The following is a 27756-nucleotide window of genomic DNA, read 5'->3' as shown; positions in this document are numbered from 1 at the left end:
GTTCCATGTCTAATTGTCAGGGTGCCCAAAGGCCTGGTCCCAGAGCCAGGTCTTTACCTTCCTCTTGAAGGCAAGGAGGGAAGTTGAAGCCCTGATTTCCCCCGGGAGTGAGTTCCACAGATGGGGGGCCACCACTGAGAAGGCCCTGCTCCTTGCCCCCACCAGCCTCACTTGTGATAGTGGTGGGGTCTTGCCTGGAATCAAATGGCTGGGAAGGCCCTGCTCCTGAGAAGGCCCTGCACTGAGAAGGCCCTGCTCCTTGCCCCCACCAGCCTCACTTGTGATAGTGGTGGGGTCTTGCCTGGAATCAAACGGCTGTCTCCGTCTCCTTCCTGCCTGATTGTGCTCTAAAATGATCTCGGGTAAAGTATTTGCCGCAACACACAGATGGGGGGCCACCACTGAGAAGGCCCTGCTCCTTGCCCCCACCAGCCTCACTTGTGATAGTGGTGGGGTCGAGAGCAGGGCCTCCCCAGATGATCTCAGATTCCGAGGTGGGACGTAGAGGGAGATACGTTCGGACAGATACGCTGGACCGGAACCGTAAAGGGTTTTGTAGGTCAAAACCAGCACCTTGAATTGTGCTCGGAACTGAACCGGCAGCCAGTGGAGCTGGCACAGCAGGGGGGTGGTGTACTCCCTGTATGTCGCTCCTGTGAGCAATCTGGCTGCCACTCGCTGGACCAGTTGAAGTTTCCGAACAGTCTTCAAGGGCAACCCCACGTAGAGTGCGTTGCAGTAGTCTATACGGGGATGTGACAAGAGCGTGGACCACTGTGGCCAGATCAGACTTCCCGAGGTACGGGCGCAACTGGTGCACAAGTTTTAGTTGCGCAAAAGCTCTCCCGGCCACCGCTGAGACCTGGGGTTCCAGGCTCAGCGATGAGTCCAGGATCACTCCCAAGCTGCGAACCTGCGACTTCAGGGGGAGTGGAACCCCATCCAGTACAGGCTGTAACCCTATACCCTGTTCGGCCTTACGACTGACCAATAGGAAGAAGTAATACAAGGTCTTCAAAGGGCCTATCTATCTATCTATCTATCTGGAACATTGTTTGCACTCAGCAGAATCCAAGGGTGTGCCATATTCCATTTCCAAATGATAGAACATTTCTTCTTCTTTGGCCCTTTGAAGACCTTGTATTACTTCTTCCTCTGGACACAGATTCCCCATTTTCAAACTTCCATAGATATGGGCGTTATTAATTTTCCTTTACTAAGATATCGTCCTTTGCTGAGTTTAGCTTAGTGAGTAGCTAGTTAATCTCCCTAACCGGTGGCCGATGCCGGATGCCCAGAGGAAGGCGCAAAACCTCCCAGGTCCTTGGCCAATCTGCCCTGGAGGAAAATTCCTTCCCGGCCCCAAAAGCGGCAACCAGTGCTACCCTGGGCATGTCGGAAAGGGCCTTTGGCACTCACCCAGTCTAAGCCTCTCCTTCCCAACACCAGCTTGCCATGGATATCCCCTTCCTGCTGGGAAAGCCATGGCAAGATGCTCCTTAGAGCAATGTTTCTCATCCTGGGGGTCGGGACCCCTGAGGGGGTCGCGAAGGGGTGTCAGAGGGGACGCCAAAGACCATCAGAAAACTCAGTATTTTCTGATGGTCATGGGGATTCCATGTGGGAAGTTTGAGCCAATTCTATCGCTGGTGGAGTTCAGAACGTTCTTTGATTGTAGTGAACTATAAATCCCAGCAATTCCAATTCCCAAAAGTCAAGGTCTATTTTTCCCCAGACTCCACCAGTGTTCACATTTGCGCATATTGAGTATTTGTGCCAAGTTTGGTCCAGATCCACCATTGCGTAAGTCCACAGTTCTTGCTGAATATAGGTGAACTACAACTCCCAAACTCAAGGTCAATGCTCACCAAACCCTTCCAGTGTTTTCCGTTGGTCATGGCAGTTCTGTGCGGCAAATTAGGTTCAAAATCATCGCTGGTGGAGTTCAGAATGCTCTTTGATTGTAGGTGAACTATAAATCCCAGCAACTACAACTCCCAAATGACAAAATCAATCCTCCCCCAACCCTACTAGCATTTACTTGTGGGTGAATTGGGTGTTTGTGCCCAGTTTGGTCCAGTGAATGAATATATATCAGATCTTGCATATCTGATATTTATATTATGATTTATAACAGTAGGAAAATGACTGTTATGAAGTAGCAACAAAAACAATGTTATGGTTGGGGGTCACCACAACATGAGGGACTGGATTAAGGGGTCACGGCATTAGGAAGGTTGAGAACCACTGCCTTAGAGGAAGAGCCCTTTGGTCTTCAAAATGCCTGCCTTGGAAGAGGAACCCTTCTCCACTGGAGATCTTGACTTTCGTTATGGATTCCTGGCATTAGGACTCAGGCAGGACAGTCTTCGTGGTCTCTTCTAACTATGACTCCTAGTTTTCCAAGAGAAAACATGGATCCTGGGCCCGGTCCTCTTCAACGTCTTTATTAATGACTTAGATGAAGGGCTAGAAGGCAGGATCATCAAGTTTGCAGACGACACCAAATTGGGAGGGATAGCCAACACTCCAGAGGACAGGAGCAGGACTCAAAGGGATCTTGACAGATTAGAGAGATGAATGGCCAAAACTAACAAAATGAAGTTCAACAGGGACAAATGCAAGATACTCCACTTTGGCAGGAAAAACAAAATGCAAAGATATAAAATGGGGGGCAGTGCCTGGCTCGAGAGCAGTGATGTGGCGGCAAAAAAAGCCAATGGGATTTTGGCCTGCATCAAGAGGAGCCTAGTGTCTAGATCTAGGGAAGTCATGCTCCCCATGCTCTATTCCGCTTTGGTTAGACCACACCTGGAATATTGTGTCCAATTCTGGGCACCACAATTCAAGAGAGATATTGACAAGCTGGAATGTGTCCACAGGAGGGCGACTAAAATGATCAAGGGTCTGGAGAACAAGTCCTATGAGGAGCGGCTTAAGGAGCTGGGCATGTTTAGCCTGAAGAAGAGAAGGCTGAGAGGAGATATGATAGCCATGTATAAATATGTGAGAGGAAGCCACAGGGAGGAGGGAGCAAGCTTGTTTTCTGTTTCCTTGGAGACTAGGACGCAGTGGAACAATGGCTTCAAACTACAAGAGAGGAGATTCCATCTGAACACGAGGAAGAACTTCCTGACTGTGAGAGCCGTTCAGCAGTGGAACTCTCTGCCCCGGAGTGTGGTGAAGGCTCTTTCTTTGGAGGCTTTTAAACAGAGGCTGGATGGCCATCTGTCAGGGGTGATTTGAATGCAATATTCCTGCTTCTTGGCAGAAAGGGGTTGGACTGGATGGCTCATGAGGTCTCTTCCAACTCTTTGATTCTATGATTCTATGATTCTTTGGGTGCAAAAGGAAAACCTTTCCTTTCGACTTCTTTTCTCTTGCCTACCTTGGTTTTATGCTTTTCTTCAGCTTGCGACCAGATTTTCCTCCCAATTAAATCGACCAACATTCTTTCCTTCCTTCCTTCTTTCTTTCTTTTTCTCTTTCCTCTTCCTTTCTTTCTTCTTGACTTCTCTTCCTCCAGGTCCACTTCACTGGATGCTGTGTGTTCAAGGTGGTCCTTCTGGAGATTAGAAATACCTGGGATTGGAAATCATGCTTCTTCTCCTACCTGATCATTGGGTATCTTTCTTCCTCTTCTCTTAATGGACTGGTTGCTCTGACACGACAAATAAATAAATAAATAAAAAAATAAATAAATAAATAAAATAACCTGATTATTGGGTGTCCTTCCTCTTCATCCCTTACCTGATAATTTTGAAGCCTTCCTCTTCTCTTACCTGATTATTGGGTATTTTTCCTCTTCATCCCTTACTTGATTATTGGGTGCCTTTCCTCTTCTATTACCTGTTCACTGGGTGTCCTTCCTCTTCTCTTACCTGATAATTGTGTAGCCTTCCTCTTCTCTTACCTGATTATTGGGTATTCTTCCTCTTCATCACTTACCTGATTGTTGGGTGTCTTTCCTCTTCATCACTTACCTGATTATTGGGTGTCTTTCCTCTTCTATTACCTATTAATTGGGCGTCCTTCCTCTACTCTTACCTGATTATTGGGTATCTTTCCTCTTCATCCCTTACCTGATAATTGTGTGGCCTTCCTCTTCCCTTTCCTGATTACTAGGTGTTCTCCTCTTCATCACTTACCTGATAATTGGGTATCCTTCATCTTCACTACTTACCTGAGTGTTAGGCATGTTTCCTCTTCATCCCTTACCTGATAACAGAGTACAATTATGGATTCCTGGCATTAAAACTCAGGTGGGATGCTCTTCATGGTCTCTTCTAATGATGACTCCTAGTTTTCCAAGAGAAAACATGGATTTTCTTTGGGTGCAAAAGGAAAACCATTCCTTTTGACTCCTTCCAACAGCAGTGTGTTTCCAGTGTCAATTGGGCCTGGCAAATGTCGTCTTGTATCTCAGGAAGTTCCTCCTTTGGGACTCCTTTTTGTTCTTTTTCTTTCCAGACATCTTTTGCTACAGGTGTTTGGAGATAGATAGATAGATAGATAGATAGATAGACAGACAGACAGACAGACAGACAGACACATACACACACACACCTTCACTTCTCAAGCACATCTGCTACTTGCAGTCTTCTATTGCTTCCATAAAGTACCAGACTGCATTGTTGTTGTTGGTTTTTTTTAGTTGCTACAGGGTCAGAAGAATGGATCCAAGACCTTCAATCTCATTGCTGGAGCGGGATGAGTTTCACAAAAGGATTCAGGGGCACTTAATCTGGAAAGTGCCCTCAGCTTGAGATGTCTTTCCTTCCCATTTGGCTTTTTTCCTCTCCAATGGTCTCCAGCATCTCCTCCAGTTTATTCTTTGCTCTTGCCTCACTTGGTTGCATGCTTTTCTGCAGCTTGCTACCTGGTTTTCCTCCCAATGAAATCAACCAACCAACCTTCCTTCCTTCCTTCCTTCCTTCCTTCCTTCCTTCCTTCCTTCCTTCCTTCCTTCCTTCCTTCCTCCCTCCCTCCCTCCCTCCCTCCCTCCCTCTCTTTCTTCTTTCTTCCTTTCTTTCTTCCTTTCTTTCTTTTTCTCTTTCCTCTTCCTTTCTTTCTCCTTGACTTCTCCTCTTGCAGATCCCCTTCATTGGATGCTGTGTGTTCAAGGTGGTCCTTCGGAGATTAGAAATACCTGGGGATTGGAAATCAGGCCTCTTCTCCTACCTGATCATTGGGTATCTTTCTTCCTCTTCTCTTACCTGAATATTGGTTGTCCTTCCTCTTCATCCCTTACTTGATTATTGGGTGTCTTTGCTCTTCTATTACCTGTTCATTGGGTGTCCTTCCTCTTCTCTTACCTGATATTTTTGAGGCCTTCCTCTTCCCTTACCTAATTATTGGGTATTTTTCCTCTTCATCCCTTACTTGATTATTGGGTGTCTTTCCTCTTCTATTATCTGTTCACTGGGTGTCCTTCCTCTTCTCTTACCTGATAATTGTGTAGCCTTCCTCTTCTCTTACCTGATTCTTGGGTATTCTTCCTCTTCATCACTTACCTGATTATTGGGTGTCTTTCCTCTTCTCTTACCTATTAATTGGGTATCCTTCATCCTCATCACTTACCTGAGTGTTAGGCATGCTTCCTCTTCCTCCCTTACCTGATAACAGAGTACAATTATGGATTCCTGGCATTAAGACTCAGGCGGGATGCTCGTCATGGTCTCTTCTAACGATGACTCCTAGTTTTCCAAGAGAAAACATGGATTTTCTTTGGGTGCAAAAGGAAAACCGTTCCTTTTGACTCCTTCCAACAGCAGTGTGTTTCCAGTGTCAATTAGGCCTGGCAAATGTCGTCTTGTATCCCAGGAAGTTCTTCCTTTGGGGCTACTTTTGAATCCATATTTTTGTTCTTCTTCTTCCCAGACATCTTTTGATGCAGGTGTTTGGAGATAGATAGATAGATAGATAGATAGATAGATAGATACACACACACACACACACACCTTCACTTCTCAAGCACATCTGCTACTTGCAGTCTTCTATTGCTTCCATACAATACCAGACTGCATTGTTGTTAGGTTTTTTTAGTTGCTACAGGGCCAGAAGAATGGATCCAAGACCTTCAATCTCATTGCTGGAGCGGGATGAGTTTCACAAAAGGATTCAGGGGCACTTAATCTGGAAAGTGCCCTCAGCTTGAGATGTCTTTCCTTCCCATTTGGCTTTTTTCCTCTCCAATGGTCTCCAGCATCTCCTCCAGTTTATTCTTTTCTCTTGCCTCACTTGATTGTATGCTTTTATGCAGCTTGCTATCAGGTTTTCCTCCCAATTAAATCAACCAACTTTCTGTATTTCTAGGTTTTCTTCCTTCCTTCCTTCCTTCCTTCCTTCCTTCCTTCCTTCCTTATGTCTGCCTTTCTCTTTTTTCTTCGTGCTTCCTTCCTTCCTTCCTTTCTTTCTTTTTCTCTTTCCTCTTCCTTTCTTTCTCCTTGACTTCTCCTCTTGCAGATCCTCTTCACTGGATGCTGTGTGTTCAAGGTGGTCCTTCGGAGATTAGAAATACCTGGGGATTGGAAATAATGCTTCTTCTCCTACCTGATCATTGGGTATCTTTCTTCCTCTTCTCTTACCTGATTCTTGGCTGTCCTTCCTCTTCATCCTTTACCTGATAATACTGAGGCCTTCCTCTTCTCTTACCTGATTATTGGGTATTTCTCCTCTTCATCCCTTACCTGATTATTGGGTGTCTTTCCTCTTCATCCCTTACCTAATAATTTTGAGGCCTTCCTCTTCTCATACCTGAGTATTGGTATCCTTCCTCTTCATCCCTTACCTGATTATTGGGTATTTTTCCTCTTCATCCTTTACCTGATATTTTTGCAGCCTTCCTCTTCTCTTACCTGTTAATTGGGTGTCCTTCCTCTTCATCCTTTACCTGACAGTTGGGTATCTCTCCTCCTCTTCTCTTACCTGATTATAGGATATCAATCCTCTGCTTCACTCTTCTGGAAGTTGGAAGTCCTTTTCTGCCCCTTTGGGGGTCCTTTGTGCCCAAGGGATGAGGGCAACTCCTGTTCCCTGCTCTCCAGCTGCAGCCTTAACTGCCATAGAACCTTTGGCGCATCACAATCGGAGACATGGCGCATCATCCAAGCCTCATTGGGGTTGCTAGAGTTGAAGCTGAGGGGAGCTCCTGACCCTTTTTAAAGGAGGATCAAATAGGGGAGGGGGGATTTCAATTCCCTGTACAACCAAGATTTGCTAAAATTCCCTCATTTGCACCCCTTTTCCCATTTGTATTTGGGAACCTAACCCTCGAGTACACCTTTAAGTGAGCTGGTAGAAATTATTGTAACACTCCAAGCAATAATTATATCTATATAAATAAAAATGTAATGTTAGTCTGTGGGATTAACATAACCCAAAAACCACTGGACGATTTGACACCAGATTTGGACACAATACACGTATCCAGCCAATAAGGGAGGTACCCAACCTGATGTCCCTGAGGAGAGAGTTCCACAGACGGGGGGCCACTGCCGAAAAGGCCCTGTCTCTCATCCCCACCAACCGCATTTACGATGGTGGTGGGATCGAGAGCAGGGCCTCTCCTGAAGATCCTAGACTTCTTGATGTCTAAGATCAGCGTGCTGGAAGAAGCAAAGACATTGCATTGAAGGACCTAGAGGACCCAGCATTGAAATGATGGGTCCTCTGCCATCAACTCCACTGGACTGGCCACGTTGTCCGAATGCCCAATCACTGTCTCCCAAAGCAGTTGCTCTCAAACTCAAGAATGTTTGTGGACAGGAAAAGAGATTCAAAGATGGGCTCAAAGCCAACCTTAAAAAACTGTGGCATAGACACCAAGAACTGGGAAGCCCTGGCCTTTGAGCACTCGAACTGGAGGTCAGCTGTGACCAGCAGTGCTGTAGAATTTGAAGAGGCACGAATGGAGGGTGAAAGAGAGAAATGTGCCAAGAGGAAGGTGCATCTGGCCAACCCAAACCAGGACCACCTTCCACCTGGAAACCAATGCCCTCACTACGGGAGAAGATGCAGATCAAGAATTGAGCTCCACAGTCACCTACGTACTCACCGCCAGGACACCAAACTTGGAGGACCATCATCCTCGAACCACGAGGGATCACCTAAATAAGTAAGTAAGTAAGTATTATTTCCTGTTTAATTGTGTCCTTACTTTCAAAGGAGTTGTTCAACTCCGAAAACTTTGTTTTTGTGACCAGAAACTATGTTGAATTGGTTGAGACTGTGAGTTGGTCATTGAGAAACTAGAGCAAAAGGTCCTGCAGGATTATGTCCTTCCTACAAATACAATGTTTTTGCAATTTCGTAAACTTTTTCCATGCTAACCCAGATTGTCTGCTTTGAACTGTGTCTGCACTGACCTATAATCCAATTCAAAGCATATAATCTAGATGTTATATGGTAGTGGAGATGGGGCCTATGATAACATGCTATAAAATTGCCAGGATTAGCTAGAAAATTCCTAATGGGAACGTATTTTGTTGGGCGCAGATAGTTGAAACCAGACCCAGGCTGTATCTGTTGTTGTTCATTCGTTCAATCGCCTCCGACTCTTCATGACCTCATGGCCCAGCCCACGCCAGAGCTCCCTGTCGGCCATCACCACCCCCAGGTCCTTCAAGGTCAGTCCAGTCACTTCAAGGATGCCATCCATCCATCTTGCCCTTGGTCGGCCCCTCTTCCTTTTGCCTTCCACTTTCCCCAGCATCATTCCCTTCTCCAGGCTTTCCTGTCTCCTCATGATGTGGCCAAAGGACTTCCACTTTGTCTCTAGTCTCCTTCCCTCCAGTGAGCAGCCGGGCTTTCTTTCCTGGAGGATGGACTGGTTGGATCTTCTCGCAGTCCAAGGCACTCTCAGCACTTTCCTCCAACACCACAGCTCAAAAGCATCTCTCTTCCTTCGCTCAGCCTTCCCGAAGGTCCAGCTCTCACATCCGTAGGTGACTACAGGGAAGACCATGGCTTGGACTAGGCAATGGATCTTTGTTGCCAGTCTGATGTCTCTACTCTTTACGATTTTATCGAGACTGGACATTGCTCTCCTCCCAAGAAGGAAGCGTCTCCTGATTAGGTTCTTGTGGGTTTTTTCAGGCTATAGGGCCATGTTCTAGAGGCATTTCTCCTGACGTTTCACCTGCATCTATGGCAAGCATCCTCAGAGGTAGTGAGGTCTGTTGGAATTAGGACAATTGGTTTATATATCTGTGGAATGGCTGGGGTGGGGCAAAGAGCTCTTCTCTGCTGGAGCTAGGTGTGAATAATAATAATAATAATAATAATAATAATAATAATAATAATAATGTTTCAACTGACCATCTTCATTAGCATTTGAAGGCCTGGCTGAGCCTGAGAAAATCTTTTGTTGAGAGGTGTTAAGATGTGCCTGGTTGTTTCCTCTCTGCTGTTTTGCTGTTGTAATTTTAGAGTTTTTAATACTGGTAGCCAGATTGTGTTCATTTTCATGGTCTCTTCCTTTCTGTTGAAATTGTCCACATGCTTGTGGATTTCAATGGCTTCTCTGTGTAGTCTGACATGGTGGTTGTTGGTGTGGTCCAGCATTTCTGTGTTCTCCAATAATATGCTGTGTCCAGGCTGGTTCATCAGGTGCTCTGCTATGGCTGACTTCTCTGGTTGAAGTAGTCATGTTCTGATTTCCTGGCCACAGTCTGCATCTGCACTCATCTTTGCGCCTAGAAATACAAACCCTGTCACGGCCTCCACATTTTCTCCCTCTATTTCCCAGTTGTCAATCATTCTTGTTGCCATAATCTTGGTTTTTTTGATGTTTAGCTGCAACCCGGCTTTTGCGCTTTCTTCTTTCGCCTTGATTAGAAGGCTCCTCAGCTCCTCCTCGCTTTCGGCCATCAGAGTGGTGTCATCTGCATATCTGAGGTTGTTAATGTTTCTTCCAGCCATTTTCACCCCAGCCTTGCATTCCTCAAGCCCCGCACATCCTCGCATGATGTGTTCTGCATACAAGTTAAAAAGGTTGGGTGAGAGGATGCAGCCTTGCCGGACGCCTTTCCCAATCTTGGACCAGTCTCCTGTTCTGTGGTCAGTTCTGACTGTTGCCACTTGGTCCTTGTACAGATTCCTCAAGGTGGCTGCATCTACATTGTCCTATATCCTAGGAAATGATCCTTGTCTATCTGATTTGGATTATGAGTCTACACTGCCAGATAATCTGGGATAAGCAGATAATCTGGGGCCAGATCCTGGAATATAGGCAGAAAGAGCCATGCCTGCATGTCAGATATTGTGCCATAAGTAAGAATTTAACTAATTTGATCCAACTTACGAGGACTAATGAAAAATGGCACACCCCTAGTGTAGTGTAGTGCCCAGAGGCGGCCCTAGGTAATTTTCAATGGTAAGCAAACAGTATTTTGGCGCCCCCCCCCCCCAACCAATCATTGATATATATTTTCTGTTCATCGTGGGAGTTCTGTGTGCCATATTTGGTTCAATTCCATCATTGGTGGAGTTCAGAATGCTCTTTGATTGTGGGTGAACTATACATCCCAGTAACTACAACTCGCATATGGCAAGGTCTGTTTTCCCCCAAGAGCGCCTCAAGAGTGCCCCTGGGCAAAATCAACTATACTGCAAATGCTTACTTTGCATAATGGGTTGCTGAGGCTCCCCCCGGACTGCTAGGGCTGTTGTGAGCGAGGGGGCGCTCCTCAAGTGGCAGTCGAGGGGCATTTACAGAGGCGCCTCTGTGCCCCTGGCAAAAAAAAGTGTACTGCGACCGCTTACTTTGAGTAATGGACAAGCCGCCCCTAGTAGTGCCTCTGCCAAAAAGGTCTGACGGGCTTTGTTTCCTATAGGAACTGGCTGACCTGAAGCACGTGCATGCCAAGCTGAAGAAGCAATGCCAGGAGAAGATGGCGGAGCTGGCGCATGCCAACCGGAGGGTGGAGCAGCATGAGGCCGAAGTGAAGAAGCTGCGCCTTCGGGTCGAAGAGCTCAAGAAAGAATTGGCCCAAGCCGAGGACGAGGTGGGTCTTTTCCTCCTTCCCCATCCTTTCCCATCACCTGTTGCACTCCAGGACAGGAAAAGCTCTCTGACTTTAAACACCACACTGTTGGATGGAAAACAATCTTTTTATTGAAGACTAGCCGTCCCCTGCCACGCCTTGCTGTGGCCCACATGGGGGTTCTGTGTGGGAGGTTTGGCCCAATTCTATCATTGGTGGGGTTCAGAATGCTCTTTGACTGTAGGTGAACTATAAATCCCAGCAACTCCAACTCCCAAATGTCAAGATTCTATTTTCCCCAAACTCTACCAGTGTTCACATTTGGACATATTGAGTATTTGTGTAGAGTTTGGTCCAGATCCATCGTTGTTTGAGTCCACAGTCATCTTTGGCTGTAGGTGAACTACAACTCCAAAACCAAAGGATACCAAACCCTTCCAGTATTTTCAGTTGGTCATGGGAGAACTGTGTGCCAAGTTTGGTTCAATTCCATCGTTGGTGGGGTTCAGAATGTTCTTTGATTGTAGGTGAACTATAAATCCCAGCAACTACAACTCCCAAATGACAAAATCAATTTTTGAATAAAGAAGAAGAAGAACTTTATTTTTCTACCCCACCCTTCAAGGTGGTCAGTTGAAACATTCACACCTAGCTCCAGCAGACAAGAGTCCTTTGTCCCACCCTGCTCATTCCACAGATATATAAACCTTTTTTCCCAGTTCCAACAGACCTCACTACCTTTGAGGATGCTTGCCATAGATGCAGGCGAAACGTCAGGAGAGAATGCCTCTAGACCATGGCCATATAGCCCGAAAAACCTACAACAACCTGGCATAAAAGCTCTCCAGCAGCATGCAAAAGAATGAGGAAGTACTCCATCGGTGTCACAAGTAGATGGTGAAGCAACAGCTCCCCCGGTGGCCGGAATTCAAAAAGCGTGAAGCTGGAAAGTTAAATAGCTTCTGTGTGTCTGTCGATATATGTTGTGTGTCTATGGCATTGAATGTTTGCCATGTATATGTGCATTGTGATCCGCCCTGAGTCTCCTACGGGGTGAGAAGCACGGAATATAAATATTGTAAATAATAAATAAATAAATAACACTGGCTGGTGGCATTTGGAGGGACGTAGCATGGGGAAAGTTGGCAGAGTTGATGAATTGGCTCTATCCTCCTTCACTGGGTTGGATGCCCCTCTGAAAACTATGTTTCTGCCCATTTTTGCAGCTTGATGAGGCCCATAACCAGGCAAGGAAGCTGCAGCGGTCGCTGGATGAGCAGACGGAGCAAGGCGAGAATCTCCAAGTCCAGCTGGAGCACCTGCAATCCAGGTCAGAAGATAACACTTCGTCATTGTAAACATTCTATAAGATACACATATGTGGCATCAATCCCCCCAACTCCACTGCTATCCAAATTTGGTCATATGGGGTATTTGTGCCAAATTTGGTCCAGTGAATGAGAATACATCCTGCATATCGGATATTTACATTACCATTCATAACAGTAGCAAAATTCCAGTTATGAAGTAGCAACGAAAATAATGTGATGGTTGGGGGTCACCACATGAGGAACTGGATTAAGGGATCGTGGCATCAGGCCTGTGAAGGCCTGCCTGAGCCTGGGAAAATCTGTTGCTGGGAGGTGTTAATCTGTGCCTGGTTTTTTCCTCTCTGTTGTTTAGAAAAAACCAGGCACAGATTAACACCTCCCAGCAACAGATTTTCCCAGGCTCAGGCAGGCCTTCAAATGCTAATGAAGGTGATCAGCTAAACATTCACACCTAACTGCAGCAGGGAAGAGCTCCTTGCCCCACCCCAGCCATTCCACAGATATATAAACCCATTTTTCCTACTTCCAACAGACCTCACAACCTCTGAGGATGCTTGCCATAGATGCAGGCGAAACGTCAGGAAAAATGCCTCTAGAACATGGCTCTATAGCCCGAAAAAACCTACAAGAACCTAACACTGAATTAGATGGAAAGGAAAAGGTTTTCTCAGAGATAAGGTTCCCTTTTTGCAAAAGCTAAGTGAGGTCGGAAGGGCATGCCAAGCCAAAGTGCTTTGGAGAGATACTTCCATTTTATGGCCTTTAAAGAGGTTTTCTTTCTTTCCCAATTTGCACGTGAGCGTCTCTGGCAATAAAACAATACGATGACCGGCCAGCCTTCGATCGGTCCTGCGGATGGGCTTGCTTTGTGTAAAGGGAACTGGAGGGAGAAGGAGAGGAGAGGAGATGATTTTTATCTCCGTATTTATTGGGGATGTTTGCCATTAAATCACGGGAGAATAATGGAGCAGAATCCGCGGCCCTCGCCCCGTCAATAATTCATGCTTTTTTCCAGTAAAATGCCGTTGTACTTGGACGGCGGCACCTCGAGAGTTATAGGAGGCGCATCCTCCGCCGTTGGAGAGCTGCGGGTTGGAAATTGGTGCTGTAAATTGCGAGTGTTTAATGCTGGGAAGATCAGGGGACTCGCAGTACGGAGAATGAGTCCCATTGAAGGATGGGAGAAGGCTCTGCCTGTGGTCACATGTTCTCTTAGGTAGCTCAAGGATGATGGTCTTCCAGAGGTCTTGGCAATGGGTGTAGAAATCTATTCTTTTTTTTTTTTTAATTTTTTTAAAATATTTTTTATTGATTTTCGTGAAGTGATAACATCGAAAGAGGGAGAACAATACGTAGAAAGAAAAGTTAAGAAGTTAAGGTCACTACAGTTGGTAGTAGGATAAGACAATAGGAAAGGTGGGTAGGGGGAGGGTAGGGGGGTGTGGGACAGGGGAAGGTGGGGAAGGGGGGAGGAAGGGGTGGGTTATTGGTCGCTTCCGTTTGGTCCACAGAAGAATTATGTATTATTATTTGAGTCCATTGTCATTTATTGGTTTAAATTCCATGTTTCCTGTTTTTGTTTGTTATTGAAGTTGTTGTTCATTTATTTTGAATATTCTTTAAATACTCTTTGCAGTAGTTCCAGTTGGTCATGTTTTCCTTGTTTTGATTTCCCATTAAGCCCGATAGTCTATCCAAATCCATAAACTCTATGACTTTTTTTGACCAGTCACCGATTGTTGGGGTTTCTTTAGTTTTCCACTTTTGGGCTATTAATATCCTTGCCGCCGATGCGAGGTAGAAGATTTTTTCTTCATTTTTCTTCAGAGTAAAGTCGGTTATATTAAGTAGGTAGTATTCCGGCTTTATTGTCATCCTTGTTTTGACTATCTTTTGTATATGTTTATGTACATTTAGCCAAAATTGTTGAATTTCCTTGCATTTCCAGAACATGTGGTAGTAGGTTCCTACCTCTTTCTTGCACTTCCAACATAGATTGCTATGGTTTTTGTTAATTCTGGATATTAAGGCTGGTGTTAAGTGCCACCTATAAAACATCTTATGGCAGTTTTCTATGATGGTAGTAGCTTTGGTGAGTTTAGTTTTCCTTTTCCAGACTTGTTCCCACTCACTGAGTCGTATGGGTCTGCCTATGTCTCTCACCCATTTGTTCATATTTTCTTTTATCAATTCTTGTTCATTGCTCCATTCGAGTAGATTTCTGTATAATAACGTGATCACTTTTCTCCCTTTTTTCATTATTTTTCCCCAGACAGAGTCGGATTCATCGAATCCTTTTTTGCTGTCCTCTTTGAAGCATTCCCTTGTTTGTAAATAATGGAACCATCCCGGTTCCCCTTCCGTTTCTCTGAGTTCGTCTATGGATTTGAGGCGCCATTGGTTGTTGTCTTTTATTAGTAGTTGATTGTAATTTAGCCATCTATCCCTGGGTAGTTCTTTTTTGTGGAAGGCCTCCGATGGGGAGACCCACCTGGGCGTTTTCGTATAAAAATAGTTCTTATATTTCTTCCATACCCTTAAAAGAGCTGATCTAACATAGTGGTTATTAAACGATCTTTAATAACCATTAGAAATCTATTCTTAATCCACATGTTCTCCCGCTCCAGCTGGAGGTCAGCTGTGACCAGCAGTGCTGTGACCATCTCTCCGCCAAAGTCAGCGTCGACACAGAAATACAACACCGCCTGAGCTCTGCGAGTGCAGCATTTTTCTGAATGAAGCAGAGAGTGTTTGAGGACCAGGACATCTGTAGGGATACCAAGGTGCTTGTTTATAAAGCTATTGTCCTCCCTACCCTGCTATATACTGCGAAACGTGGACTGTCTACAGATGTCACATGCAACTCCTGGAATGATTCCATCAGCGCTGCCTCCGGAAAATCCTGCAAATGTCTTGGGAAGACAGGCAGACAAACGTCAGCATGCTGGAAGAAGCAAAGATCACCAGCATTGAAGCGATGGTCCTCTGCCATCAAGTCTGCTGGACTGGCCACATTGTCCGGATGCCTGACCACCGTCTCCCAAAGCTCTACTCCAAACTCAAGAACGGAAAACAGACCTCACTACCTCTGAGGATGCTTGCCATAGATGCAGGCGAAAGGTCAGGAGAAATGCCTCTAGAACATGGCTCTAGAGCCCGAAAAAATCCACAAGAACCTAGTAATTCCAGCCATGAAAGCCTTCGACAATACGGAAAACAGAATGTTGGAGGGCAGGAAAAGAGATTCAAAGATGGGCTCAAAGCCAACCTTAAAAACTCTGGCATAGACACTGGGAACTGGGAAGCCCTGGCCCTTGAGCGCTCCAGCTGGAGGTCAGCTGTGACCAGCAGTGCTGCAGAATTTAAAAAGGCATGAATGGAGGGTGAAAGAGAGAAACGTGCCAAGAGGAAGGCGCGTCAAGCCAACACCGATCAAGACTGCCTTCCACCTGGAAACCAATGTTCTCACTGTGAGAGAAGATGCAGATCAAGAATAGGGCTCCACAGCCACAAGAATACTGAACCTGGAAGACTATCCTACTCGGCCAACGAGGGATCGCCTAAGTAAGTCATTGCAGTCAAAAAAAGCAACATTAACATGGGCTGAAACCCTTAAGCACAAGAAGAACGTCTTGCATTGACGCTACGTCCGTCCCGCCGACCTCTCCGGCCGTATCTCATCCGTCCCACGCCCTGATTAAACGTTCCATACGATAATATCGCATTGCTGCTAAGTCTCCTGAGCCTGCAAAGGGTTCCAAGTCAGCTCGGCTGGCTTTCGTCAAAGCTCCGTTAAGTGCTGCTTGGAGCCATTGGAGGTGCTGCCTGTCCAACTCGGACTGTTATTTATTTATTTATTTATTTATTTATTGCATTTGTTGACCGCCATTCTCAGCCCATTAGGGCGACTCACGGCGGTGTACAACATATCTGTGAGGAAGCGTTAATGCCACTGGATGCCACCACAAATGTAAAGAAGGTATCAATGCCACCAATAAAATGTAACGATGTGGTGTTAATCCCACCAAATGGAATCACCAAAATTATAAGGAAGTTCCTAGACTGCTATTAAATTAAACTGCCACCAATCTGTTTAGAGACGCTGGTCTTAAAGTCTCTGTTTATCTCTGTTAGCGTTGTGAGGTGACTTTGGTAGAGTGGAATGCACCAAACGTAAAATCAATGGAGGAGGCAGGTTTAAAATACAAAGAGAACAAGTTTATTGTTAAACAAAGCGTAATTGTTGCAATATTGAGATGTTGAGTTTGGCATATGCTTGTTGGTTACAATATGGCTTGGTCGAGATACATTCAGGCTTTAGATGTTACAATCTTATAAACTCCTTCTTCAGTGAAGTACTTTATTATTTCAGTGTTCCTTGTTGTGAATATTCACAACTGTTTGTCCTATACCGGATCAAACCACTGATCTCCAGTCTTACACTACTGGCGATCCTAAAACCTCCTCTGTTAGATTCTTTTTCCTCAAAGTAATCTAACTAGGTTTCACCTTCAGCTCCCTTGCTGAAGAAATATTCACAAATACTAAGAACTAACTGAATTTACACTGCTTCACAGCACAGAGCCCTAACTGACTCTGCCTTCTTCTCAGGGTCTCATCCTCCTGACTGGAAATTAACTGCCACTTTCAAACCTTTTTCTCCTTAAGCTCCGCCCACCTCCTCTGCTGCCTTGTCTTGTCACCATGGCAACCTATCCCTCACAGCTAGGCCATGGCAATAAATGTAATACATAAATACAGATTCAAACACATTATAGATAACACTTTATAATAAACATTATAAATACAGTTTAAACACATTATAAATAACACTTTATAATAAACACATCTCTACATATCTAAAAACAGTTTACAATAAAGCACATCGAAAAACAACATCTCACTAATACACACTACTATAATTACACTACAAATGATCCGCTCCGTCTTATCGTGGAATCATAACCAAACTCGTAGTCCATATTCCGTTCCAGTTGTCATTACCAGATGATGTACATTCAGTTAAATGCCCTCTCAAATAGCCACGTCTTCAGGCTCTTACGAAAGGCCATAAGGGAGGGCGCCTGCCTGATGTCAGCAGGGAGGGTGTTCCACAGCTGGGGGGCCACCACCGAGAAGGCCCTCTCTCTCGTCCCCGCCAGACGTGCCTGTGAGGCAGGCGGGATCGAGAGAAGGGCCTCCCCAGACGATCTCAAGGCCCTCGTGGGCTCATAGGCCGAGATGCGGTCCGAAAGGTATTTTGGGCCGGAACCGTTTAGGGCAGTGTTTCCCAACCTGGGGGTCGGGACCCCTGAGGGGGTCGCGAGGGAGTGTCAGAGGGGTCTCCAAAGACCAGCAGAAAACATAGTATTTTCTGTTGGTCATGGGGCTTCTGTGTGGAAAGTCTGGTCCAATTCTATCGTTGGTGGGGTTCAGAATGCTATTTCATTGTTGCTGAACTATAAGTCCCAACAACTACAACTCCCAAATGGCAAGGTCTATTTTCTCCAAACTCTACCAGTGTTCACGTTTGGGCATATTGAGTATTTGTGCCAAGTTTGATTCAGGTCCATCATTGCTTGAGTCCACAGTGTTCTCTGGATGTAGGTGAACTACAACTCCAAAAACCCAAGGTCAATGTCCACCAGACCTTCCCAGTATTTTCTCTTGGTCATGGGAATTCTGTGTGCCATGTTTGACTCAATTCCATCATTGATGGAGTTCAGAAGGCTCTTTGATTTAAGGTGAACTATAAATCACGGCAACTCCAGCATTCCCAAATGACAAAATCAATCACCCCCAACCCCATCAGTATTCAAATTTTGGGCGTATCGAGTATTTCTGCCAAATGTGGTCCAGTGACTGAAAATACATCCTGCATATCAGATATTTACATTACAATTCATAACAGTAGCAAAATTACTGTTATGAAGAAGCAACGAAAATAACATTATGGTTGGGGGTCACCACAACACGGGGAACTGTACTAAGGGGTTGCGGCATTAGCAAGGTTGAGAAGCACTGATTAATGTTTCCTTAGCTCCCTCCAACCAGAGACCTAATCTCATATCACGGGACAACATTAGCCAAATGACAGTTGTGAAGTAGCAATGACAATAATGTTATGGCTGGGGGTCACCACAACACGAGGAACTGTATTAAGGGGTCGCAGCACCAGTTGAGAACCACTGGTTTAGGGCTTTGTAGGCCAACACCAGCACCTTAAATTGGGCCCGGTAGCAGATCGGCAGCCAGTGGAGCTGGAACAACAAGGGCGTTGTATGCTCCCTGCGCCCCGCTCCTGTTAGTAACATGGCTGCCGCGCGCTGGACTAGCTGAAGCTTCCGGGCTGTCTTCAAGGGCAGCCCCACGTAGAGAGCGTTGCAGTAGTCAAGGCGGGATGTGACCAGAGCGTGTACCACCGTGGCCAAGTCAGACTTCCCGAAGTACGGGCGCAACTGGCGCACAAGCCGAAGCTGTGCAAATGCTCCCCTGGTCACCGCTGAAACCTGGGGATCCAGGCTCAGCGATGAATCCAGGGTCACACCCAAGCTGCGAACCTGCGCCTTCAAGGGGAGTGCGACCCCATCCAGCACAGGCTGTAACCCTATGCCCTGCTCGGCCTTGCGACTGACCAGGAGGACCTCTGTCTTGTCTGTTATCTCCACCAAACACCCACTTTACTGGATGACGCCGAATCGTCAAGGAAGGGCTCAAGTGGGGAGGTGTGGTTTTTTAATCTCTCCAAAGACTTTAATAAGGAAGTGACTCTTAAAAGGGAAATAAAGAATACGTAAAAAAAGAAAAGAAAGAAAATTTATTTTTATTTATTTATTTGCTATATTTATATACCGCCGTTTCTCAGCCTAGCCGGCTACTCAACGCGGTTTACAACATAATATAACAATCAACAGTAAAAAAGTTAAAAGCATAAAAAACATAAAAAACATAAAAACACAATTCATGCATCAATACCAATCCAGTTCGACTCTTAACTAAAAACGTGATCCAGTTCGTCATCCATGTTGCCAGTCCTTTAGTCAGTTACCATTCGTTGCATTGGGTTAACCAAATGCCTGCTTAAACATCCAGGTCTTCAATCTTCTTCGGAATATCATCAATGAAGGGGCTGATCTTACCTCCAAGGGCAGGGCGTTCCATAGCCGCGGGGCCACCACAGAAAAGGCCCTGTCTCTCGTACCCGCCAGCCGCACCTGTGAAGCAGGCGGGATAGAGAGCAGGGCCTCCCCAGAAGATCTTAGGGTCCTGGCGGGCTGATAGGCCGTAAGTAGGTAAGTTGGGCCAGAAAATCATTGAGATATCGATTTATCTACAACTTGGCCACTCCCAGGTTAACTTTAGCTACACCCAAAATATCTTACAAGGGTGAATTCCTTGGGTTTGTTGCTGGGCAAAGGTAACGATGATGTTTACCTGCTCACCTTTTCTCCGCATTTCTGGAGTCTTGTGCATAGCAGGATTATGTTAGATAATTGACGTAAAAAATGGTCTGTGCACAATATTTATTGGAAGCCATTTTGTGGGATCTCCATTGCCCTATATCCCAAGATCTGAGCTCAGATTTTCTGCTTATCCATGGTTATCTGTCAGTGTAGACCAGGGGTCCCCAAACTACGGCCCGCGGGCCACTTCCGGCCCGCCAAGGGCCCCGATCCGGCCCGCAGAGGAGGAGCACCCCCCCCCCACACACAGTGCCCCTCCGTTGGCTGGCTCACGCTGTCCATGGGGCCGATGGACATCGTGAGCCAGCCAAGGGAGGCTGCTCCGCATGGTCTACTTACGAGTAAAGCACCTCGCGAAGTGCTTTACTCACAAGTAGGCCGCGCGGGCCTGCTCCCTTGGCCTGATGGACAGCGTGAGCCAGCCAAGGGAGGCTGCCCAGGTGCTACATGCAGTCATGCTAGCCACATGACCTTGGAGATGTCTATGGACAACGCCGGCTCTTGGACTTAGGAATGTAGATGAGCACCACAGAGTCAGACACGACTGGACTTCATGTCAGAGGAAAACCTTTAACCAGGAAAATTGTGGAAGATCCAGGGTGGGAGAAAGAACTCTTGTCTGTTGGAGGTAGGTATGAATGTTTCCATTGGCCACCTTGATTGCCATTTCATAGCCTGACAGTTTTTAGGGAGAATCCTTTGTTGAGAGATGATTAGCTGGCCCTGATTGTTTCTTGTCTGGAGTTCCCCTGTGTTTGAGTGTTGTTCTTTATTTACAGTTATAATTTTAGAGGTTTTTAAATACTGGTAGCCAGATTTTGGTCAGACTAGAAATAGGAAGATTTCCCATTCTCTGCTCCTGGAATTACTGCCTAAAGAGGGCGAGAAAGAACCCCCTCTAAGGGCTCTTCCACACAGCAAAATAAGATATGTGCAATGTGCAGAGGAATTTTTCAATTGATTTAAAAAAAAAAAACTATAGTCCGGCCCTCCATCGGTCTGAGGGACAGTAAACTGGCCCCCGGTTTAAAAAGTTTGAGGACCCCTGGTGTAGACTCACATAATCCAGTTCAGAGCAGAGAAAGGGGGAAAAAGGAGGGACAGAGAGAAGAAAGAAAGAAAGTCAGAAAGGTCATGACCGAAAGATAATGTGTTTGAAACCAGCCCGGGTCGGAGTAAGCTCCCAACCTTTTGTCTAGCTTGCTGTCGACCTTTGCAGCTCGAAAGACAGTTGCAACTGTCAAGTAGGTACTGCTTATGCGTGGAGGCTAATTTAACTAATTTACGACACCATAAAAATGTCCAGCAACGTACAAAAGAATGAGGAAGTACTCCATCGGTGTCACAAGTGGATAGTGAAGCAACAGCTCCCCCAGTGGCCAGAATTTGAAGCATACCCTTGTGAAGCTGGAAATTTAAATAGCCTCTGTGTGTCTGTTGTGCGTCTATTACTTACTTACTTAGGCGATCCCTCGTTGCCCGAGTAGGATAGTCTTCCAGGATCAGTGTGCTGGTGGTCCGTAGGTGACTGTGGAGCCCTCTTCTTGACCCGCATCTTCTCTCGCAGTGAGGGCATCGGTTTCCAGGTGGAAGGCAGTCTCGGTCGGGGTTGGCTTGATGCGTCTTCCTCTTGGCACATTTCTCTCTTTCACCCTCCATTCGTGTCTCTTCAAATTCTGCAGCACTGCAGGTTACAGCTGACTTCCAGCTGGAGTGCTCAAGGGCCAGGGCTTCCCAGTTCTTGGTGTCTATGCCAGAGTTTTTAAGGTTGGCTTTCAATCTCTTTTCCTGCCCACCAACATTCCATTTTCCGTTCTTGAGTTCGGAGTAGAGCAACTGTTTTGGGAGATGGTGGTCGGGCATCTGGACAACATGGCCAGTCCAGCGGAGTTGATGGTGGAGGACCATCGCTTCAATGCTGGTGGTGTTTGCTTCTTCCAGCACCCTGACGTTTGTCTGCCTGTCTTCCCAAGAGATTTGCAGGATTTTCCGGAGGCAGCACTGATGGAATCATTCCAGGAGTTGCATGTGACATCTGTAGACAGTCCACGTTTCGCAGGCATATTGCAGGATTGGGAGGGGAATAGCTTTATAGACAAGCACCTTAGTATCCCAACAGATGTCCCAGTCCTCAAACACTCTTTGATTCATTCAGAAAAATGCTGCATTCGCAGAACTCAGGCGGTGTTGTATTTCAGTGTCAATATTGACATCTGTAGACAGTCCACGTCTCACAGGCATAGAGCAGGGTTGGGAGGACAATAGCTCTATAAACAAGCACCTTGGTATCCCTACGGATGTCCCGGTCCTCAAACACTCTCTGCTTCATTCAGAAAAATGCTGCACTCGTAGAGCTCAGGCGATGTTGTATTTCAGTGTCAATATTGACATCTGTAGACAGTCCACATCTCGCAGGCGTATAGCAGGGTTGGGAGGACAATAGCTCTATAAACAAGCACCTTGGTATCCCTACGGATGTCCCGGTCCTCAAACACTCTCTGCTTCATTCGGAAAAATGCTGCACTCGCAGAGCTCAGGCGGTGTTGTATTTCGGTATCAATGTTGACTTTGGTGGAGAGGTGGCTGCCAAAGGAGCAGAAATGGTCCACATTTTCTAATGTTACACCATTAAGTTGTATCTCTGGCATTGGAAAGGGATTGGCTGGTGAGTGCTGGAAGAGCACTTTGGTTTTCTCAATGTTCAGGGACAGGCCGAGCTTCTCGTATGCTTCTGCGAAGGTGTTTAGAGTGGCTTGTAGATCTTCTTCTGAATGCGCACAGACGACGTTGTCATCAGCATACTGGAGTTCTATAACAGATGTGTAATTGATACTTTTTTGACTTTTTTGCTTTTTCTCCTCTTACTTCTCCTTCTTCCTCTTTCATGACAGACTTCGCCGTCAGCAAAACATCCCCATTTTTGGGAAGATCCGTGGCTCGCGCTTTGACCCCGACGATCCCGGCGACGGCACCAGCGACCTGGATGAAGACGAAGACCTCCAAATCCAAGTTCCTTAGCAGCCAACTGCCAGAGGAAATATCAACGGTGCTAACACAAGAGGTCAAGATGGTTGCAGAACTGAATATTGTGCTTGGATTGTGACCTTGCACCATAGGCAACATGACCTCTTTTTGATCAACCCAAATGGAGAAGAGACACCGAGCTATGAGAACAGAAAGAGAGACATTTACACTTCCCTTGAACCACTTTTGGATCTGAAGCCATTGGTCCGGAGACAATTTCAAAGAGGGTGTTGCCATGCAATGCCCAACTTCCTTGCCCTTCTTATTCCACCAAACATCCACAACTACAAATCTCATTCATTCCAGGAACACTCTGCCTATGTTGGGATTACTTGTGTTGCAACTCGGAGTAGGCTTCACCTTGCTTCCAAACACCACCACACAAGAGCTGTAGTTTTACAGTTTATTGAGGAAAAAATCCAAGTCAAAATAAAGCATAAGCATTGCAAAAGTCCCAGAGATTAAGGTTAAATGCAGAATACAGTTCCAAAGATCTTCAGGTAAAAGCAGGGGACATAATCCTATTGGCAAAGTTCAAACCAGAGTCCCAGGTACAAGCAATGAAACATTTGCCCCAAGAATCACAATGCAAGAAATCCCAAGCGTACTGCTTTCCAGGCTAAGGTTATTCCATGAAGCTTTCAGGCTAGTAAGCTACGTTGAACTGACACTTTCACAGAGTTTCCAGGATGTCTAAATACCTTTCTAACATCAAAACATTAGGCTTTCAGCATCATAAAAGCATTGCGATGACCTCTCACCGAGCTAGCTTCCCGTCTGCTTGCCAAAAGCGAACTCCGCCTGACCCGGAGATCAAGGCGAGTTTCTCGGTTCAAATCCTTATCTACACTTTCGATATCATCGTGGGAAGGCACCTGCTCGCTATTCCCTTTGTTAACATTCCTTTCTGGTGAAAACAGCTGTGTTGACACTGCACTGTCTGTGAGAGCCTCGGAAACAGGCTCAGAGATTTGAGGCACAGACAAAGAGCCAGGAAGCTGAAACCCAACAGGAATCTGAATCCCATCATCCTCATCGTCAGAAACTAGCTCAGCCACAACAACTTGTACGGTGTATTATATGGCTTAATACTCCATATAATAATAATAATGGAGCCCCCGGTGGCACAGTGAGTTAAAGCACTGAGCTGCTGAGCTTGTTGATCGAAAGGTCGCAGGTTCGATTCCGGGGAGCGGCGTGAGCTTCCGCTGTCAGCCCTAGCTTCTGCCAACCTAGTAGTTCGAAAACATGCAAATGTGAGTAGATCAATAGGTACTGCTCTGGCGGGAAGGTAACAGCGCTCCATGCAGTCATGCCGGCCACATGACCTTGGAGGTGTCTACGGACAACGCTGGCTCTTCGGCTTAGAAATTGAGATGAGCACCACACCCCAGAGTCAGACATGACTGGACTTAATGTCAGGGGACTACCTTTACCTTTACCTTTACTCCATATAATACACCATACAACAGGTGCTATCCATGCCTTTGGCTTGATTCATCCGTTCTGGGTTTTACTCTGAACTTTAAAGGAGCTGCCCATGTCGTGAATACTTTTTAAACATTATAAAGATTACAAAGGTTATATTATTCCATTTATAGTGAGACAGTATATCACAGAGCAATACAGAGAAAGAAGTAAACAACACAGACATTGGGAACACAAACAAGAGGATATTGCATTTCACTCAATATATAAACATTCACTCATTCATGTATACACCTGGAATATTGTGTCCAATTCTGGGCACCACAATTCAAGACAGATATTGACAAGCTGGGATGTGTCCAGAGGAGAGCGACTAAAATGATAAAAGGTCTGGAGAACAAGCCCTATGAGGAGCGGCTAAAGGAGCTGGGCATGTTTAGCCTGGAGAAGGCTGAGAGGGGATATGATGTATGTATAAATATGTGAGAGGAAGCCACAGGGAGGAGGCTTGTTTTCTGCTTCCTTGGAGACTAGGACGTGGAACAATGGCTTCAAACTACAAGAGAGGAGATTCCATATGAACATGAGGAAGAACTTCCTGACTGTGAGAGCCGTTCAGCAGTGGAACTCTCTGCCCCGGAGTGTGGTGGAGGCTCCTTCTTTGGAAGCTTTTAAGCAGAGGCTGGATGGCCATCTGTCAGGGGTGATTTGAATGCAATATTCCTGCTTCTTGGCAGAATGGGGTTGGACTGGATGGCCCAGGAGGTCTCTTCCAACTCTTTGATTCTATGATTCTATGATTCTTGATTCTATGATTCTATCGGTTCCGGACAGATGTTAGCTTTTTTTCCTTAACTGAAAACTCTTCTTAACATAAAGAACATTGTTTGACTTTCTTAACTTTAAAGAGTCATTGTATCTGGTAATAGAAACTTGTAGTTTTCCAACACAGAGTTAATCGTTTGTCTCTGGCTGTCAGCAGTTCTCATGAGCAACTTTTGATTACAGTTTATGCATTCTTTACCTTCTTTTTGTAGTTTTCCAAGCTTTAATATCAAAATAGTATCTTCAGCCTCTATAGATCCAGTTATGTAAACTTATTGGGTAACACTCTCTCCGCTTCTGGTCGCTACCAGGGAGTTACCCTGCGTTGTGCTCTGACCTACAAGAAGCACTGCCTGAATATCAAGCACAAAGTGGGTGCTAGAAACAATATCATATGAAAGCTGCCTGGCACAACCTGGGGATCACAACCAGACACAGTGAAGACATCTGCCCTTGCGCTTTGTTACTCTGCTGCTGGGTACGCAGCAGTGTGCGTGCTTGCTCCATCCATGTTCAGCATTTACACAAATGACCAGCCACTGCCAGAAGGGACAGAGAGCTTCATCTATGCTGATGATCGTGCCATCACCGCTCAAGCAGGGAGCTTTGAGATGGTTGAACAGAAGCTCCCCAAAGCTTTAGGTGCCCTTACTGCCTATTACAGGGAAAACAAGCTTGCTCCATCCATGTTCAACATTTGCACAAATGACCAGCCATTGCCAGAAGGGACAGAGAGCTTCATCTATGCTGATGATCGTGCCATCACCGCTCAAGCAGGGAGATTTGAGATGGTTGAACAGAAGCTCCCCAAAGCTTTAGGTGCCCTTACTGCCTATTACAGGGAAAACAAGCTTGCTCCATCCATGTTCAACATTTGCACAAATAACCAGCCATTGCCAGAAGGGACAGAGAGCTTCATCTATGCTGATGATCGTGCCATCACCGCTCAAGCAGGGAGATTTGAGATGGTTGAACAGAAGCTCCCCAAAGCTTTAGGTGCCCTTACTGCCTATTACAGGGAAAACAAGCTTGCTCCATCCATGTTCAACATTTACACAAATGACCAGCCACTGCCAGAAGGGATGGAGAGCTTCATCTATGCTGATGATCGTGCCATCACCGCTCAAGCAGGGAGCTTTGAGATGGTTGAACAGAAGTTCTCCAAAGCTTTAGGTGCCCTTACTGCCTATTACAGGGAAAACAAGCTTGCTCCATCCATGTTCAACATTTACACAAATGACCAGCCATTGCCAGAAGGGACGGGGAGCTTCATCTATGCTGATGATCGTGCCATCACCGCTCAAGCAGGGAGCTTTGGGATGGTTGAACAAAAGCTCTCCAAAGCTCTAGTTGCTCTTACTGCCTATTACAGGGAAAACCAACTGATCCCCAACCCATCTAAAACACAGACATGTGCCTTTCACCTTAAGAACAGACGAGCATCCCAAGCTCTGAGGATGACTTGGGAAGGAATCCCACTGGAGCATTGCAGCACACCCAAATACCTGTGAGTCACTCTGGACCGTGCTCTGACCTACAAGAAGCACTGCCTGAATATCAAGCACAAAGTGGGTGCTAGAAACAATATCATATGAAAGTTGACTGGCACAACCTGGGGATCACAACCAGACACAGTGAAGACATCTGCCCTTGCGCTATGCTACTCTGCTGCTGAGTACACATGCCCAGTGTGCGTGCTTGCTCCATCCATGTTCAACATTTACACAAATGACCAGCCACTGCCAGAAGGGACAGAGAGCTTCATCTATGCTGATGATCGTGCCATCACCGCTCAAGCAGGGAGCTTTAAGATGGTTGAATAGAAGCTCTCTGAAGCTCTAGGTCAGTGGTTCTCAACCTTCCTCATGCCGTGACCCCTTAATACAGTCCCTCATGTTGTGGTGACCCCCAACCATAACATTGTTTTTGTTGCTACTTCATAACAGTCATTTTACTCCTATTATAAATCATAATGTAAATATCAGATATGCAAGATGTATTTTCATTCACTGGACTAAACTGGGCACAAATACCCAATGCACCCACATATAAATGCTATTGGGGTTGGGGGAGGATTGATTTTGTAATTTGGGAGTTGTAGTTGCTGGGATTTATAGTTCACCTATAATCAAAGAGCATTCTGAACTCCACCGGTGATGGATTTGAACCTAATTTGCCACACAGAACTCCCATGACCAACGGAAAACACTGGAAGGGTTTGGTGGGTATTAAACTTGAGTTTGGGAGTTGTAGTTCACCTATATCCAGAGAACACTGTGGACTCACGCAATGGTGGATCTGGACCAAACTTGGCACAAATACTCAATATGTGCAAATGTGAACACTGGTGGAGCCTGGGGAAAACAGACCTTGACTCTTGGGAGCTGCAGTTGCTGGGATTTATAGTTCATTACAATCAAAGAGCATTCTGAACTCCACCAACGATAGAATTGGCTCAGCTTCCCACATGGAATCCCCATGACCATCAGAAAATACTGTGTTTTCTGATGGTCTTTGGCGACCCCTCTGACACCCCTTCGGGACCCCCTCAGGAGTCCCGACCCCCAGGTTGAGAAACACTGCTCTAGGTGCTCTTACTGCCTATTACAGGGAAAACCAGCTGATCCCTAATCCATCTAAAACACAGACATGTGCCTTTCACCTTAAGAAGAGACAAGCATCCCGAGCTCTGAGGATGAC

At 45.9% G+C, this 27756-nt stretch overlaps 1 protein-coding gene across 1 annotated transcript in view; it reads left to right on the top strand.

Moving 5' to 3' along the window:
- The window catches only part of CCDC102A (coiled-coil domain containing 102A), a 58528-nt gene extending 33269 nt beyond the window's left edge, over positions 1-25259 (top strand). Inside the window, exons 7-9 of the mRNA XM_067470985.1 lie at positions 10836-11006; positions 12212-12315; positions 22671-25259. Coding sequence (XP_067327086.1) covers positions 10836-11006; positions 12212-12315; positions 22671-22797 — 402 coding nt within the window. The 3' untranslated portion in view covers positions 22798-25259. The remainder of the gene's footprint in view (positions 1-10835; positions 11007-12211; positions 12316-22670) is intronic.
- Positions 25260-27756: the final 2497 nt, after the last annotated feature.

The sequence above is a fragment of the Anolis sagrei genome, chromosome 8 (assembly GCF_037176765.1).
Source record: "Anolis sagrei isolate rAnoSag1 chromosome 8, rAnoSag1.mat, whole genome shotgun sequence".
In the NCBI taxonomy this organism is placed as follows: Eukaryota; Metazoa; Chordata; class Lepidosauria; order Squamata; family Dactyloidae; genus Anolis; species Anolis sagrei.
Note: the sequence above shows the minus strand (reverse complement) of the source record. Positions and strands in the feature narration are given on the sequence as shown.